This window comes from Babylonia areolata, chromosome 11 (assembly GCF_041734735.1).
Source record: "Babylonia areolata isolate BAREFJ2019XMU chromosome 11, ASM4173473v1, whole genome shotgun sequence".
NCBI classification, from domain to species: Eukaryota; Metazoa; Mollusca; class Gastropoda; order Neogastropoda; family Buccinidae; genus Babylonia; species Babylonia areolata.
The window spans coordinates 23,973,029-23,992,958 of NC_134886.1; the positions used below are offsets into that span (position 1 = coordinate 23,973,029).

Genomic DNA, 19,930 nt, shown 5'->3' on the forward strand with positions numbered 1-19,930 from the left:
TGAGATTCTCTTGCTTCCTAGGTGCACACGTTACCTCTAGGCCACACACACACACAGTGCATGGGGTGAAGTCATTCTGTAAAAGAATAAAAGAGTGTATTGCTTATATGGGTGAAAGAATAAGTTTATTGCTAGAGCAATGGACTGACCTTATGGAAAGAAAGACAGGGGTGGTGGTGTGGGGGGAGGGAGGGGGGCAGGAGGGGGGGGGGGTAAGAGCAATGGATTGACCTTATGGAAAGAAAGACATGAAACACACTGACACAAACACAGACACACACACACACATACACACATACAAACACACGCATACATGAATATACAAACATAAACACACACACACACACACACACACAGGCAACAAAAAAACAACAACAAACACACACACTGAGTCACAAAAAGAGCACACACAGAATCACACACACACACACACACTCACCACCACCACCACCACCACCACCGCCAACAGCAAAAACAACATGCCACACACCTTTTCAACATAAACTTTGAAATAATTTCTTTCTCAATTTCAAAACAATGATTATCCTCCCCACTCTCACCCACATTATCCTTTCCCTCCAACACCACCCCCCATCCCCCAACCACTCCCCACACCTCCCCCACTGTGCAGACGGACCTGAAGAAGGCGAGGGAGAATGAAGAGAAGCTGAAGGAGGCCCAGACGGAGGAGATGCAGGAGGTGGAGAACTACGTGGAGCACATCCGCCACCTGTCCGACGAACGGGAGGCCCTCATTCAGGAACTGGAAACCGAGAACGAGCAGCTGAAGAGCGACCTGGAGCAAGTCCGTTCCGAGCTCAATGGTGAGTCAGAGTAAAGAGAGAGGGAGGGAGGGAGGTGATCAGGTCCGCTCTGAGCTCAGTGGTGAGTCAGAGTAAAGAGAGAGGGTGGGGGAGAGGAGAGAGAGAGAGAGAGAGAGAGAGCGAGATAACGAGAGATGGAGAGAGAGAAGGAACGAACGAATGTTTTATTCAGATAAGGCCAGAGCCCCTTACTGAAGGGGGATTCATTGATAAATAATAATTAGAAAATGACATGACACAGTAAGTAGACAATTCAGATCAACCAAAAATTGTTAGCACAATATCAACCATATCACCCAAAATAGTCAACACAAATATTCAACAACATTCACGAGATAACTGTACGTAGTCTCTTCAATCCTTCATATATATATATGGCTAAGTTATGCAGAATACATTCCTGTCTTGAAGACATGAGTAAATTGAACCTAAAATTAGACGGATCTCTATAATATTTCGGTTGAATAAGTTTTTGTCTAAGGTCACACAAAGCAGGGCAACATAACAAAAAATGCAATTCGTCTTCTTTACCCGAACTGCATAAACGGCATGTATACATGGGTTCATTTAGAATGCTGTACCTGAAACTATGAGAAGCAATACTAGAAATACCAAATCTAAATTTTGTCCGTGTACATTTTATATATCTGTTCAGTCCTAACTCAATGTATGGCTCAATCACATGCGATGTTTTAAAAAGTCTAAACTGTGCGAATCTATCACTAGTTTGTATATGATCATGCCAATCTTGCCACCTGCAATCAATAATACATTGTCTGAAACACTTTAAAAAACCTACAATATCTTCCACCCCTTGTGTTATCCCATACAAATGCAAAACCATATGTATTTAAACACTGACGAACACTCGTTGCCCAAGTCTTCTTACCATTATTAACTAAACTATGTGACATTTTATATGCTTTAAATGGATATCTGTTTTCATTCATTCTAGTCAACTTTAGCCAATATTTAATACATTTGATATAAGAATTTAGATAAATAGGGTATCTCCCCAGTTCACCATAAACAAGATCATTTGGAGTTCGATTGTCTACATTAACTCACTCAGTACGGCCAGTCCTCTCTTCTCCTCTACACAGACCCCTCGGATGTCCAGTGGGTGTCTGAATGACCCAACCTTTAGCTTCCGTCGTCAGAACTGTGGTATTCTTTGTCAACATTCACCTCTTCAGTATAAGAGCGTTCCGCTTGCAATATTTTGATGATGGTAATTGGGGTGAAACGCGGTTAACGTCGTCTCTTTCGCCGTTCGTATGGAAAGAGTTAAGAAAACGTTTCAATGCAAACAAGTGCACTTTTTCTGTTACTATCCTATTTTCCAGTCCCCAGATTTCTGCTCCATACTGTAATATTGGCTGAACTTGCGAATCAAATAATCTAACAAATACACTAAAAGAACTACAGTCTACTTTATACAAAATATGAAGAATCAAAATAACTGCTTTTTTTGCTTTGTTAGCAATGTCTTGACATGCAAAGTTAAAACTGAGTCTTGTTGAAAAATAAATCCCAAGGTATTTATATGCATTTACGACAGTTATTCTTTCACTTCCATATGACCATCTTTCATTTCTTGCCAAATACCCTCCCTTACGAAAAACAACAATATTTGTTTTATCCATATTTACTTATAGCTGTAAATTAGTTGCAGCAGTGTATAAACTGTTCAGATGGAGAGAGAGAGAGATGAAGAGAGAGTAGGGAGACTGTGTTTGGTGTGTGTGCGTTAGATGTGTGTATGTGTGTGTGTGTGTGTGTGTGTGTGTGTGTGTCTTTGTGTGTGCGATCATGCTCGCAAATGTGCACATGCGAGCATGTCTCTGTGTGTGTGTGTGTGTGTGTGTGTGTGTCTTTGTGTGGGTGTGTATGTGCGGCTGTGTGTGCATATATCATCTTGTTGTATCAGTAATTCATTCCCATTCTCTTTCAGATGATCTTTATTATATCTTTCTTTTTTCCTTGAGGACTTGACACGTTAACATTTATACATGTATAATTATTTAACTTTTTCACATTGTTCTCTTTCTCTCTCTCCTGATCACACACGCACACACACACACAGAGGAACACAGGAACACACTCACACACACACACACACATATATACAAACACAGGAATATGAACACAGGAATACACACACACACACACACAAACACACACACACACACAGCACACCAGTCAATCCCCCACACTCGGTTTGTCAGCGTGAACTGTAAAAACACGCAGAGCTTGACCTCTCCAGTAATTGTGGGGGAACCCTGACAGAGCCGTCGCAATGACCGCACAGCCTATCAGACCATCACTGACAACTGATCCTCAGCAATGCTATCCACATTGCTGTCTGTGGCAGAATGTGGTGCCTGGGGGTGCCGGCAATGCTGTCCACATTGCTGTCTGTGGCTGAATGGGGTGTCTGGGGGTGCCGGCAATGCTGTCCACATTGCTGTCTGTGGCTGAATGTGGTGCCTGTGGGTGCCGGCAATGCTGTCCACATTGCTGTCTGTGGCTGAATGTGGTGCCTGTGGGTGCCGGCAATGCTGTCCACATTGCTGTCTGTGGCTGAATGTGGTGCCTGTGGGTGCCGGCAATGCTGTCCACATTGCTGTCTGTGGCTGAATGGGGTGCCTGGGGGTGCCAGCAATGCTGTCCACATTGCTGTCTGTGGCTGAATGGGGTGCCTGTGGGTGCCGGCAATGCTGTCCACATTGCTGTCTGTGGCTGAATGTGGTGCCTGTGGGTGCCGGCAATGCTGTCCACATTGCTGTCTGTGGCTGAATGTGGTGCCTTGGGGTGCCGGCAATGCTGTCCACATTGCTGTCTGTGGCTGAATGGGGTGCCTGGGGGTGCCGGCACTGCTGTCCACATTGCTGTCTGTGGCTGAATGGGGTGTCTGGGGGTGCCGGCAATGCTGTCCACATTGCTGTCTGTGGCTGAATGGGGTGCCTGGGGGTGCCGGCAATGCTGTCCACATTGCTGTCTGTGGCTGAATGGGGTGTCTGGGGGTGCCAGCAATGCTGTCCACATTGCTGTCTGTGGCTGAATGGGGTGCCTGGGGGTGCCAGCAATGCTGTCCACATTGCTGTCTGTGGCTGAATGGGGTGCCTGGGGGTGCCAGCAATGCTGTCCACATTGCTGTCTGTGGCTGAATGGGGTGTCTGGGGGTGCCGGCAGTGCTGTCCACATTGCTGTCTGTAGCTGAATGGGGTGCCTGGGGGTGCCGGCAGTGCTGTCCACATTGCTGTCTGTGGCTGAATGGGGTGTCTGGGGGTGCCAGCAATGCTGTCCACATTGCTGTCTGTGGCTGAATGGGGTGTCTGGGGGTGCCGGCAATGCTGTGATATGAAATAATGTATCATAGAATGATAATATTGATAATGATTAGTATTTATATAGTGCTGAATCTTGTGCAGAGACAAATCAAAGCACTTTCACACCAGTCATTCACATGCATGCATAACTCTTAACTGGGGAATCTGAAGACAAGGAAGAGGTAGGGGAGAGAGGCTATCATGAGAAGAGGTGGGTTTTAAGGCCAGACTTGAAAGAGCTGAGTGCAGAAAACTGATGAAGTGAAAGAGGAAGTGATGCAAGGTCCAGAGACAGAAAGAATGGCATCCAACAGTGGAGTGTTTGAATCTGGGTATAAGTAAACAGAGTGGATCTGAAGCCGACCGTAGAGAGTGAGATGGGGTGCATAAATATGAAGGGGCAGATTTGTGAATACATTTATAATGATATGATATGTTATGATTTGACATGGATACTTATTTAGCACCTATCCTCGGGTAGAGGCCAAACTCTAAGCACTTTACAAATGTGGGAGTCAATAAATTTTGCACAACAGGCTGTCTACCTGGGTAGAGCGGACTGACAGCTGCCATTGGGCGCTCATCTTTCGTTTTCCTATGTCATTTCGTTAGGTTTCAGTCATGCACACACACACACACACACACACACAGACATGTGAAATTGTGTGTGTACGACTGTCTTGGTCATTTACCTCGCCACATAGGCAGCCATACTCTGTGAGCTGAACACACTGTAGAGACACATAGTGAACAGGAGTGAAAGGAGCCTGTAGGAACAAGGGAAGGTGGTCCTTTTTGTTGTGCTTAGAAATCCCCAAAAATGGGGTAGGGATGTCTACTTTCCATGTCAGGATAAAAATCAAAAAGCCATACACATAAAAGACCATATATATATATATATATTTGTTAGTGATAATGGAAGTTATAGCCCCAGAATGCAGAGGAAGAAGTAGAAATTTTGTTTGGATTTGGATAATATGATAGGAAATTTTCTGTGCATGTCATGTCATTTCATGGGCCTATGAAGCTCTAGAACTAACAGCTTGATAAGGCACCTCATGCATTCTGACTTCAGCTCATATTAACAGAGGAGAACAGGAACACCAAAAATGCTTAACAGAGCAGGTGAGTTTTTTGCTGAGATTGTGGTTGGTGCTGAAGACTGACAGGCAGTGAATTCTAGACAGTGGGAGCACAGAAACTAAAACTGCGACAGGCAGTGAATTCTAGACAGTGGGAGCACAGAAACTAAAAATGCGACAGGCAGTGAATTCTAGACAGTGGGAGCACAAAAACTAAAACTGCGGTAGCCAGGAGACTAAGTTTATTTTGGGCGCTTTCAATATTTTTCCCCTTTAGGAATGGTGTATATATTCATTTGGAAGCAATTTCATCCAAACAGATCCAGACCAGAGGGATTAAAAGTGAAAGATGTGTAAGCCTGGCATGGATAAAAGCTAGTGTGTCCCTGTTGTGATTTATCAGTGACCTGAAAAACCTGTCGGATGACTATGAAGTAGACCAGTTGAACAGTGTTCAATCTTTGCACCAATTGATCAAACACTCTTGTACAGGCGCTGTATACATATTTGGTTCCTTGCAATATCTGTAGAAACTGTGATATGGAACTTTCATAATATTGTACCTGTATAGTAGGGTACATATATCATATGTACCTATATGATATAGCACATGTGTGACATCAGGGTTCAAATTTAGCAGGTTCTTTTACATGTGTTAAGTGCATACTGCACACTGGACCTTGGTTTATTATCTCATCTGAATGACTAGCGTCCAGACCACCACTCAAGGTCTAGTGGAGGGGGAGAAAATATCGGTGGCTGAGCCGTATTTTCTTTTTTTCGAACCAGCACGCTCAGATTCTCTTGCTTCCTAGGCGGACGCATAACCTCTAGGCCATCATTCCACTAGGGAGGGTATATGATGTATATATGATATGGTACCTGTTTGCAGTACCAGGTACCTGTCAGTGGCATGAAGAGTGGTCAAGTAGTCTCTGTACGGTGGGGTTGGGTCAACCGGTCACTCCTTAATAACAGTTGTGCTGTGCTGAGTAGGCAGCACTTGACTTCCCTGTGTGTGTGTGTGTGCGTGTGTGTGTGTGTTTAGACTAGGAGGGAGAGTGAATATGTAAGAGGGAGAGAGACAAAAGAGAGAGAGTGTGTTTGTGTGTGTATGCTTTGTGTGTGTGTGTGTGTGTGTGTGTGTGTGTGTGTGTATGAAGATGGGTTGTGTGTATTACAACTGCAACAGGGTCACCACTTTTTATGCTCCTTTCTAGTAACATCATTTGTAAACCATAAAAAAAAACAGGAACCGTTCTTGCTCATAAATAAATCAATCATCCTCATTATGAAAAGAACCCCATGTACGCTCACTTCCTTCCCTTTCCCCCTCTTCCCCCCCCCCCCCTGCACCCCCTGCCAAGCTTCAGACTTTGATGGCATTGAGACGTGTTCTTTCTATCTGCAGCAGTGTTGGAATGTGCTCCTGAATGACTCTGTTCTCTTTGACAAAGAGCTGTCCTGTACACTTTTCCCCTCTTTACCTTGCTGGTAGATATTGCCAGTGAGAGAACAGTGGAGGGACTTGGTGGCTCTTTGTGTGCAGGCTCACGTCCTTAACCCATTCCCAAGCTGGTGGCAGTGGGGTAATATTGACAGGGAGCTGTCAGGTTGTTGGTCTTGTTGAATGGAATCTGTGCCTTTTTGTTGTGGGAAAGAGTTAGTGCCGTGGGGGTTTGGGGGGGGGGGGGGGGGATATTATCTGTGGCATGGAAAAGTGTTGTGGGGGGGTGAGGGGGTGCTGTGGGCCGGGGTGTGTGTGTGGAGGGGGGGGCCGGGAATGACAGGGTGTGAATGTTTTGTGAGAGGTGGCCTGGTTGTTTATCAGTTTAGGATGTAGTGAGTGATAGCTGTGTGTGTGTGTGTGTGTGTGTGTGTGTGTGTGTGTGTGTGTTGTTTGTTTGTGTGTGTGTGTGTGTGTGTGTGTGTGTGTGTGTGTGTGTGGTTTGGGTGTGTGTGTGTGTGTGTGTGTGTGTGTGTGTGTGTTGTTTGTGTGTGTGTGTGTGTGTGTGTGTGTGTGTGTTGTTTGGGTGTGTGTGTGTGTGTGTGTGTTGTTTGCATGTGTGTGTGTGTGTGTGTGTTGTTTGTATATGTGTGTTTGTGTATTCATACAGTTATGCAAGCATGTGTGTATGTACATGTATGTGTGAAAGAAGGTACAGAAGACATCAGTGTAAAAGAAATGAAAGCAAGTCAGGTCATGTACTCAATACAGTCACATGACTATGAGATTGTACAGTGTTTTCTGATGATTGAAATGATAGGTATGTCCACTGCGATAAGCTGCATGTTTGTTGAAAGCTCAGGGGATGACCTTTAAGTGCCTATCAGTATTCCCTTCCCTTTGAGGTAGATGTCATAAACAGTCGCACTGATAACGGTTCAGAGTCAGTGTAACAAGCACACTGATATCACACCCACTGTTAATGTGACAAGATCTGATAGTCAACATCAGTGTGTTAAATTCTGAAGGTGGATTGTCTGTGTTAGAGCTCAGAGACATTGGACGGATTTCTGGTGTCTGTTGAACAGAAATGTCAGCGTTACAAGTATTGAGTAAGCAGCCATGATTTTCTTTTTGTATTTAACATATTTTTTTTGGTTTAAAATTTTTTTTTTTTGGTAACATTGATTTCTTATTGTCTGCTCAGAGAAAGCCTGAGCACATCTTTTACATGTCATTGTCTGAATCTCTGTGGCTTATCAAGGACTATTGATTGTGTCTATGGTTAAAACACTGCCTGTAGGAAAATTTGTTTGCGTCTTTGTTTCCAGCACACACACACACACACACACACACACACACACACACACACACACACACGCCTGCATATGTGTGTATGTTTTCCTATGAACACTGACACACAGGCACACAGAAACACAGACATACACACATGTACATGAGTACAGGCATACTTCTGCGCATGTAATTGATGTACACACACACACACACACACACACACACTCACCCCCCACCCCCGTCTCCCCCCCCACCCTTGCCCTCACCCCTCCCAACACAGATACACACACACACACACACAGACACATCCCCTTGCACACACACACACACACACACACACACACACACACACACACACACACACACTCACAGATACAGACACACATACATTCACACATCCACACACACATATCCACACACACAAACACACACACACACACACACACGAAGAGCTCAAGGGGCAGGTTTGACTAGAAGCACGTTGGACAAGCCAGTGAGAGAATCCTTAATGCCTTCTTATCATGCGACCACTGGGAAGGGACAATCACTCCCCCACCCCCATCCCCCCTGCTTGTCACGAAAGGCTTTCTAGTTTCTGCTTCAGTGACCCACTCCCCGTTTTCCCACCCCCACCTGAAGCGATTGAGCCACTCGTGCCCACAGCATGGTGCTCTGAAAACTTGCTTCTTGTTTTGATGGTTATCTGGACAGGGTACAAGGGATTTGGACAGCTGCTTTTGTTTGTGTTTGATGAATGAAAGAGTAGATCAGAGAACAGATTGATGTTGTGGGTTCCCTTGTTCTTGTCCTTATTTGTTGGGGTTGGCTTTTTGTTTGTTTTTGTTGTTCCTTTATTATCTTGTTCTTGTTTGTCAGGATTGTGTTTTCTGTTGTTTAGTTTTTATTGGAGAGTTTTTGTTTTGCTTGCTGTAATGTGTGTGTGTGTGTGTGTGTGTGTGGAAAGAAGTCTGTAGTCAAGTGATGACTGAAATGTTGATTGATTTGTTGTATACATTTATTATTTGAAGGGTCATTTTGGTGTGTGTGTGTGTGTGTGTGTGTGTGTGTGTGTGGAACACATTTGTCAAAGTACAGTCCGAAAGTATGACAGTAATACTTATTAAAATGTGAACAATGTAGACTAAAAGATAGGCATGATGGAGTCTCCCATCAGACCGATGGATGAGTAGACAGGCAGGCTTATTTGTCGGTGTGTGTCCTCATATGGGAGAAGAGGCCGATTCTGGATGTGCAGCACTTCCCACAGTTGTTGCAAGGGAAAACGTCTCCAGAAGTTGAGCCCTGCTTCCTTCGCTCACATTCACACACACACACATTCACACACACACACACACATTCTCATACATGCATGCATACGGGCACCCACATACACACACAAACACACATGCATAAACACATGCAGCATGCTGCATTTTATGTCTGAAGTGTTTGTAAATGCTGTCTCAGTTACATATGATTATTTAACTGAGCATTTTATTTGTAATGTGCACAGTGCATTTTATTGACTATATATTGGTTTGGTTCCCATTCTTTTCTTATGATTTCACTTAATCAGTTTTATGTATTGATTTCTTTGTATCAAAAAATAAATGTTTTTAATGGGGAATTTGGCATATTTGGATAAAGACAATGTAGTGTGGAAAATTGTGCTGTGTTGAATATTTGTTTATGAATTTGTTCATTGAATGATGAAACTGTGCTGTACTGTGGATGATGTCACCTTTCTATCAGCAAACATGTCACCGGTTTCTTTTTTTTTTTTTTAGAGATAAAGTATTCTTGTATCTTTACATTTGTACAGATGTTCACACACATGCACATACACTCATTTATGCATGAATGATGGACAAAAACAAGAATGACAGACATGTTTTATTGTTTGATAGTGATTTTATTACCATATGATATTCATGTGTAACATTCAGTTTTTATTAACAACAGACAGTCACATAATGACAGAATGTCACATAATGTGTCATATATCATTCCAACATTTTCATCCCCACTTTCATATTGTGCCAAAAAAGCGCAAACCCTGCTGAAAGGAAACGACACAAACCCTTTATTCACGAACATTTTCATCCCCGCTTTTCATAATGCGTCAAAAAAGCGCAAATGCTGCTGAAAGGAAATGACACAAACCCTTTATTCACGAACATTTTCATCCCCGCTGTTCATAATGCGTCAAAAAAGCGTAAACCCTGCTGAAAGGAAACAACACAAACCCTTTATTCATGAACATTTTCATCCCCACTTTCATATTGTGTCAAAAAAGCACAAACCCTGCTGAAAGGAAATGACACAAACCCTTTATTCACTAACATTTTCATCCCCACTTTCATATTGTGTCACCTGCGGAAAGGAAATGACACAAACCCTTTATTCACGAACAGTTTCATCCCCGCTTTTCATAATGCATCAAAAATAGTGCAAACCCTGCTGAAAGGAAATGACACAAACCCTTTATTCATGAACATTTTCATCCCCACTTTTCATAATGCGTCAAGAAAAGCACAAACCCTGCTGAAAGGAAATGACACAAACCCTTTATTCACGAACATTTTCATCCCCACTTTTCATAATGCGTCAAGAAAAGCGCAAACCCTGCTGAAAGGAAATGACACAAACCCTTCATTCACAAACATTTTCATCCCCACTTTCATATTGTGTCAAAAAAGCACAAACCCTGCTGGAAGGAAACGACACAAACCCTTTATTCACGAACATTTTCATCCCCGCTTTTCATAATGCGTCAAGAAAAGCGCAAACCCTGCTGAAAGGAAACGACATTGCCCCTTTCATTCATTCAGCTCCATGTCAGGGATCTTGTTTCCACATACCTTCACACTCTCTTACAGCAGTTGCAAAAATCTACTTTGGCGAATAATCTGTTCTGAAGAAAAGGCTGTGGAGCACGACTGAAGGGAGGTGTGAATGTAAACAGCATTCTCCTTTGGTGTAAAACGGCATGAGAAGCACCAGGGGGTGGGAGGTTTTGGGTATTAACACAGAACACATAAAGCCCGGATCAAAAAGCCACATACAGCTTTGACATTATATAATGGGGGAGTATGTATTGGTGACGGTTTGGGTTATGATTTATGGAAAGAGTTTTGAGTGTCAGGGAATGGGGTAGACTCAAGCAGCAGTTATTGAGATAATTGATTTGAATGGGTTTTGTGTGCTTGTGTTTTCATTTTTGGTGTGTGTGTGTGTGTGTGTGGGGGGGGGGGGGGGGGGGACACATTCGGAATCTTCTACACACAGACACACACAGCACACACACAGACACACACACACACACACACACACACAGAGTTCACATGCACATGCACACACATAGATAGATACAAATAACACAAAATAAATACAAATTCACATAATTATATTATGCCTGCATACACGCATGCACACACACACACACACACACACACACACTTATGCAAACACACACACACACACACACACACACACACGCATGCAAACACACATGCACTCATGCACGCACGCACAAGCACAAACGCACACACACACGCGCGTGCGCGCGCTCGCACACACACAAGCACACACCCATAAACACACATGCACACACACAAGCACACACACACAAACACACACACACACACACACACATGCATGCATGTCGAGGAAGGCAAAGGGGGAGACAGACAATTCCTTGAGGAGTTGAAATGAAAAATCTTGGTGGTTGCTTTGACCTAAAGAACAAATAACAGTACCAACAACAAGAACACCGGAAACCATCAAACAACAGAAAATAAATGACCTAGAAATTATCAATAACAACAACAGTAAGAATCAAACGAAACAAAGATATGTTTCTGAACTCAGTCTCTACAGGAAGATTACTTCCCTCACTTCCCCCAGAAATTGGCTGATTGTGTAGATTTAACTCATCAACACCAGCATGTTGTGTAAATTTAACTCATCAACACCTGCACATTGTGTAAATTTAACTCATCAACACCTGCATGATGTGTAGATTTAACTCATCAACACCTGCACATTGTGTAGATTTAACTCATCAACACCTGCACATTGTGTAGATTTAACTCATCAACACCTGCGCATTGTGTAGATTTAACTCATGAACACCTGCACATTGTGTAGATTTAACCCATCAACACCTGCACATTGTGTAGATTTAACTCATCAACACCTGCACATTGTGTAGATTTAACTCATCAACACCTGCATGTTGTGTAGATTTAACTCATCAAGACCTGCACATAGTCTAGATTTAACTCATCAACACCTGCACGTTGTGCAGATTTAACTCAACACCTGCACATAGTGTAGATTTAACTCATCAAGACCTGCACATAGTGTAGATTTAACTCATCAACACCTGCACGTTGTGTAGATTTAACTCATCAACACCTGCACATTGTGTAGATTTAACTCATCAAGACCTGCACCCCAGCATTTCTCTGGCGTCAGAATTCATCTCATTAAAACGGTTTTCACAAACCACACATGAATAAACCGCAAAGAAAGGGAACTGACTTCTACCATATTTCCGATTGTGTCCACACATAATTTGGAGGAAAAACAGTATATTTTTTAACAGCATTTTTTCAATCAGTATGGCATGGGGGTCTGCTGAGGTTTGAAACTCCTCATGGTTGAAAAGGTTGAAAAAACAAACAAAACAACAACAGCAAAAACAGTGAAGACTTGTGGGGGGGGTTGTCCACGATTGCTGCAGGTTCACTTGATGCAGGCTTGCTCATTATACTCATACACAACACAAAAAATAGAAAAAGAAATGTTCAGTGATACACATATCCAACTTGTTCTTTGTCACAGAGATTCATTCCAATCCCATCGTTTTCAGTTTCAGTTTCTCATGGAGAATCACTATGTTCAGACAAATCCATATATGCTACACCACATCTACTGATCAGATCCCTGGCCAGCAGCATAACACAAAATGCTTAGTCAGGCCTTGAGTGCATGCATATATAGCTGTGTATCTATCAGATTGGATTTCTTCTATTGAATTTGGCCAGCAGACAACACTTTTGCTGCCATGGGTTCTTTTTTCAGTACACCATGTGCATGCTGCACTAGGGACCTTTGCTTATTGTCTCATCCACATGATTAGATGCTTTGATTGATTTTCCAGTCAAACTTGGATAAAGGGCAAAAGTGGGAATCAAACCCAGACCCCTGTAGACATTGTATGGGAGATAAATGTCTGACCCATTGTCAGACCTCTGTGGACGTTGTATGGCAGATAAATGTCTGACCCATTGTCAGACCCATGTAGACATTGTATGGCAGATAAATGTCTAAGCCATTGTCAGACCCCTGTGGACATTGTATGGCAGATAAATGTCTGACCCATTGTCAGACCCCTGTCGACATTGTATGGCAGATAAATGTCTGACCCATTGTCAGACCCATGTAGACATTGTATGGCAGATAAATGTCTAAGCCATTGTCAGACCCCTGTGGACATTGTATGGGAGATAAATGTCTAAGCCATTGTCAGACACATGTAGACATTGTATGGCAGATAAATGTCTGACCCATTGTCAGACCCCTGTGGACATTGTATGGCAGATAAATGTCTGACCCATTGTCAGACCCCCGTGGACATTGTATGGCAGATAAATGTCTAAGCCATTGTCAGACCCCTGTGGACATTGTATAGCAGATAAATGCCTAAGCCATTGTCAGACCCCTGTCACATTGTATGGTCCCCTGTGGACATTGTATGGGAGATAAATGTCTAAGCCATTGTCAGACCCCTGTGGACATTGTATAGCAGATAAATGTCTAAGCCATTGTCAGACCCCTGTCACATTGTATGGTCAGATAAATGTCTGACCCATTGTCACACCCCTGTGGACATTGTATGGGAGATAAATGTCTAAGCCATTGTCACACCCCTGTAGACATTGCATGGCAAATGTCTAAGTCATTGTCACACCCCTGTAGACATTGCATGGCAAATGTCTAAGTCATTGTCACACCCCTGTAGACATTGCATGGCAAATGTCTAAGTCATTGTCACACCCCTGTAGACATTGCATGGCAAATGTCTAAGTCATTGTCAGACCTCTGTGGACATTGTATGGCAGATAAATGTCTGACCCATTGTCAGACCTCTGTGGACATTGTATGGCAGATAAATGTCTGACCCATTGTCAGACCCCTGTAGACATTGTATGGGCAGATAAATGTCTGACCCATTGTCAGACCCCTGTGGACATTGTATGGGAGATAAATGTCTGACCCATTGTCAGACCCCTGTAGACATTGTATGGGCAGATAAATGTCTGACCCATTGTCAGACCCCTGTGGACATTGTATGGCAGATAAATGTCTGACCCATTGTCAGACCCCTGTGGACATTGTATGGCAGATAAATGTCTGACCCATTGTCAGAACCCTGTGGACATTGTATGGGAGATAAATGTCTGACCCATTGTCAGACCTCTGTGGACATTTTATGGGCAGATAAATATCTAAGCCATTGTCGTATTTTCGGAACTTAAGTCTCAGCCTTTAACCAGCGAAATAAGATATCCCACCATTAACAAGTAGTGACAAAAAAATGAAAAACTGGAAACGCTTAAAACGAAAGTGTAAAGTCATTCACCTAGAACAAATATTATGACAGCCATTCTGTCACCTTGCTCCTACAGACTCCATCAGTCTCCAAACAACAGCTCAGCATGCCCGTTGTTTTCAGGTGATGCCCAGAAGGAGGCTTCAGAGATGCTGACGCAGCAAGGACTGGGGGAGATAGCGGCGGCGACGCCCAGCGAGCAGGTGGCCTATCTCCTGGTGGAGCGAGCACACCTGCTGGACAAGATAGAGGGCGCTCACACGCCCGTCAGCCAGTCAGCCTCCGGCGGCAGGGACTCTCAGGAGCTGAAGGAGATCTTGGAGCAGGTGGGGTGATTGACAGCGAAGACGTTTCCTGTTCTTGTCACTTGCTTAACAACGTTGTTTCTGATCTTGTCACTTTTGTTTTTTTTTTATCTTGTGAGCAGGTTAACAATGTAATCATTGACAGCAAAGAGTTGTTTCTGATCTTGTCAGCTGGTTAACAATGTAATCATTGACAGAGAAGATGTTGTTTCCTGTTTTTTTGTCAGCTGGTAAACAATATGATTATTAACAGCAAAGATGTTCTTTCCTAATCTAATGTCAGCTGGTTAACAAAATTGTTATTCTTGTCAGCTGGTTGACAATGTAATCATTGACAGAGACTATATTGTTTCCTGTTTTTGTCATCTAACTAACAATGTAATCATTGACAGAGAAGATGTTGTTTCCTGTTTTTTTGTCAGCTGGTAAACAATATGATTATTAACAGCAAAGATGTTCTTTCCTAATTTAATGTCAGCTGGTTAACAAAATTGTTATTCTTGTCAGCTGGTTGACAGTGTAATCATTGACAGAGACTATATTGTTTCCTGTTTTTGTCATCTAACTAACAATGTAATCATTGACAGAGAAGATGTTGTTTCCTGTTTTTTTGTCAGCTGGTAAACAATATAATTATTAACAGCAAAGATGTTCTTTCCAAATCTAATGTCAGCTGGTTAACAACATTGTTATTCTTGTCAGCTGGTTGACAATGTAATCATTGACAGAGACGATATTGTTTCCTGTTTTTTTCATCTGATTAACAATATAATTATTAACAGCAAAGATGTTCTTTCCTGATCTAATATCAGCTGGTTGACAATGTAATCATCTGCAGCGAAGACATTGTTTCCTGATTGTCAGCTGGTTAACAGTGTAATCATTGACAGCAAAGAAGGTTGGTCTGATCTTGTCGGCTGGTTAACAGTGTAATCATTGACAGCAAAGAAGGTTGGTCTGATCTTGTCGGCTGGTTAACAGTGTAATCATTGACAGCAAAGAAGGTTGGTCTGATCTTGTCAGCTGGTTAACAGTGTAATCATTGACAGCAAAGAAGGTTGGTCTGATCTTGTCGGCTGGTTAACAGTGTAATCATTGACAGCAAAGAAGGTTGGTCTGATCTTGTCGGCTGGTTAACAGTGTAATCATTGACAGCAAAGAATGTTGGTCTGATCTTGTCGGCTGGTTAACAGTGTAATCATTGACAGCAAAGAAGGTTGGTCTGATCTTGTCGGCTGGTTAACAGTGTAATCATTGACAGCAAAGAAGGTTGGTCTGATCTTGTCGGCTGGTTAACAGTGTAATCATTGACAGCAAAGAAGGTTGGTCTGATCTTGTCGGCTGGTTAACAGTGTAATCATTGACAGCAAAGAAGGTTGGTCTGATCTTGTCGGCTGGTTAACAGTGTAATCATTGACAGCAAAGAAGGTTGGACTGATCTTGTCAGCTTGTTAACAGTGTAATCATTGACAGCAAAGAAGGTTGGACTGATCTTGTCAGCTGGTTAACAGTGTAATCATTGACAGCAAAGAAGGTTGGTCTGATCTTGTCAGCTGGTTAACAGTGTAATCATTGACAGCAAAGAAGGTTGGTCTGATCTTGTCAGCTGGTTAACAGTGTAATCATTGACAGCAAAGAAGGTTGGACTGATCTTGTCAGCTGGTTAACAGTGTAATCATTGACAGCAAAGAAGGTTGGTCTGATCTTGTCGGCTGGTTAACAGTGTAATCATTGACAGCAAAGAAGGTTGGTCTGATCTTGTCGGCTGGTTAACAGTGTAATCATTGACAGCAAAGAAGGTTGGTCTGATCTTGTCGGCTGGTTAACAGTGTAATCATTGACAGCAAAGAAGGTTGGTCTGATCTTGTCGGCTGGTTAACAGTGTAATCATTGACAGCAAAGAAGGTTGGGCTGATCTTGTCGGCTGGTTAACAGTGTAATCATTGACAGCAAAGAATAGGTTGGGCTTATCTTGTCGGCTGGTTCACAGTGTAATCAGTGATAGTGGAGTTGTTTCCGATTTTGTCAGCTGGCAAACAGTGTAATCATTGACAGTGAAGAAGTTGTTTCTGATCTTGTCAGCTGGTTCACAGTGTAATCATTGACAGCAAAGACGTTCCTGTAAGCTGGTTAACAATGTAATCAGTGACAGTAAAGAAATTGTTCCTGATTTTGTCAGCTGGTTAACAGTGTAATCAGTGACAGTGAAGAAGTTGTTTCTGATCTTGTCAGCTGGTTAACAGTGTAATCAGTGACAGTGAAGAAGTTGTTTCTGATCTTGTCAGCTGGTTAACAAAACAGTGTAGCGTATGTGGATTTGTCAGATGTCTTCTTGAGAAACTGGAACTGGAACTGTGTGTAGGAACCAGGTGCAGATGATGACAGAAACCTGGCAGGATAATTGTGGGTGATCAGAGATGATGAGTGTGATGTCTGGCAGTGTAGTGAGGGGTCAGGAAGGTATTGATCTGCTGGGCAAAGGCCAGTGTTGACCATGTGTCACGGTGGTGTCAGCTACGCTTTGTGACATGCTGTGGGGATGTGCGGAGACCACGGCAACATTCACTGTCATCTGCATTGATAATTAGGCTGATGATAGAATTCTTTAGATGCTGTGATGGTTATCGGAGAGTAAGACTGGAAAATAAGGAAGGAAAGCAAGAAAATAGTAAAAGACGGTGTTTCAGTACTTGAGATGCTGTCAGAGTACCTGAGAGTAAAAGGAAAGAAAGAAAATAGTAAAAGAAGAGGATAATGATGACCATAATCATTTGTTAAGATAATTACAATGGAAAAGATAACAGTACCTTATATTTCAGAAGCAGACAATTATTTAGTTCAAGCTTGAGCGGCTGTTGTGTCTATTTGAAGATGGGGACATTGACCATGATGATTATGATGACAATGATGATGACAGTGTTGTTGCAGGAGAGGAAAGACTTTCATGATGAAACAGCCGTTGTGTCTGTCTTATGATGGTGATAATGACAGCGATAATCATGACAGTAGTGACAGTGATGATGAGGATGATGATGATGATGATGTTGTTGCAGGAGAGTAAGGACTTTAATGAAGGAACAGCAGTTGTCTCTGTTGGATGCTGAAATGATGGTGATAATGACGACAATAATGATGATGATGATGATAATGTTGATGGTGATAATAATGATGATGATGATGATGATGCAGGAAAGGAAGGACTTTGAGCAGGAGCTGGGCCAGCAGAGGGAGAGCGCCAGTCTGATGAAGGAACAGCTGTTGGGTCTGTTGGATGATGATGATGATGATGATGTTGATGATGATGATGATGATGATGATGATGATGATGTTTCAGGATAGGAAGGACTTTGAGCAGGAGCTGGGCCAGCAGAGGGAGGGTGCCAGTCTAATGAAGGAACAGCTGTTGTGTCTGTTGGATGATGATGATGATGTTGATGGTGATAATGATGATGATGATGATGATGATGATGGTGATAATGATGATGATGGTGATGATGTTGATGGTGATAATAATGATGATGATGATGATGATGGTGATAATGATGATGATGGTGATGATGTTGATGGTGATAATAATCATGATGATGATGATGATGATGATGCAGGAAAGGAAGGACTTTGAGCAGGAGCTGGGCCAACAGAGGGAGAGCGCCAGTCTGATGAAGGAACAGCTGCGCAAGGAGCACGAGGAGGAGATCAGTGCTCTGATGGACGAGAATTCCAAACTGGAGGAGGAGCTACAGGAGGCCAAGAAGAAGGTCTGTTTGTGTGTGTGGGTGGGGGTTGGGGGGGTTGTGTGTGTGTGTGGGGGGGGGGGGGTTGGGAGTGTGTGTGTGGGGGGGGGCATGGAGGTGTGGGGGTGTGAGCGGGTGTGGGTGTATGTGTGTGTGGGAGTTTGGGTGTGTGTGTGTGTGGTGTGTGTGTGTGTATGTGTATGAGTGAGTAGGTGTGTGTGTGTTAGGTAGTGTGTGTGTGTGTGTGTGTAGGTATTGTGTGTGTGTAGGTATTGTGTGTGTGTGTGTGTGTGTGTGTGACGTGTTTGGGTGTATCTCTGCCACAGGTGGCTGGCTCATGAAAAAGTCAAGAGGCCAAAACTCAGTAGTACACGCAGGTGAATCTGACAGTAGCATCACACTGTTGCGCTTATAGGTTAAGACAAATGCAGTTATTTAATTCAGTCAATGAACAGAATTGATGTTAAGCTGCAATGCTTTAATGCTGTCCATTAGGCAGCATCAACAATATAAAGGCTTGTTGATCTACCCAGGCTTCTCATTATTATAGGAGCACGGTGGCAAAGTGGTTAACAACTTAAATGCCTGTGAATACAGTGTGTGTGAGGGTGTGGGTTTGAATCCCACTCTCACCCTTTCTGCCAAGTTTGACTGGAAAATCAGACTGAGCGCGTAGTCTTTCTGATGATACCATGAACTGAGGTTCCTTGTGAAGCTAGCACACTGGAAAAGAGCCCATGGCAATGTAAGTGCTGCCCTTTGGCAAAATTCTTCAGAAAAAATCCTCTCTCATAGGTGCACAAATATCTGTGCATTCAGTTAGGGCCTGACAAGTGCATTGGGTTTCACTGCTGTCAGGTAGTGACTGGTAGATATAGTGTGACATATTCAGGGCCTGACAAGTGTATTGGGTTTCACTGTTGTCAGGTACTGACAGGTAGATATAGTGTGACATATTCAGGGCCTGACAAGTGTATTGGGGTTCACTGCTGTCAGGTACTGACTGGTAGATATAGTGTGACATATTCAGGGCCTGACAAGTGTATTGGGTTTCACTGTTGTCAGGTACTGACAGGTAGATATAGTGTGACATATTCAGGGCCTGACAAGTGTATTGGGTTTCACTGTTGTCAGGTAGTGACTAGTAGATATAGTGTGACATATTCAGGGCCTGACAAGTGCATTGGGTTTCACTGCTGTCAGGTACTGACAGGTAGATATAGTGTGACATATTCAGGGCCTGACAAGTGCATTGGGTTTCACTGCTGTCAGGTAGTGACTAGTAGATATA

General features: G+C 43.1%; 1 protein-coding gene across 3 annotated transcripts in view; it reads left to right on the forward strand.

Moving 5' to 3' along the window:
• LOC143287616 (uncharacterized) overlaps positions 1-19,930 on the forward strand; it is a 91,836-nt gene that overhangs the window by 4,023 nt on the left and 67,883 nt on the right. For all 3 annotated transcript variants that reach the window (XM_076595735.1, XM_076595736.1, XM_076595737.1), the window contains exons 3-5: positions 632-824; positions 14,724-14,926; positions 18,511-18,663. In XM_076595735.1, the coding sequence (XP_076451850.1) occupies positions 632-824; positions 14,724-14,926; positions 18,511-18,663 (549 nt within the window). The remainder of the gene's footprint in view (positions 1-631; positions 825-14,723; positions 14,927-18,510; positions 18,664-19,930) is intronic.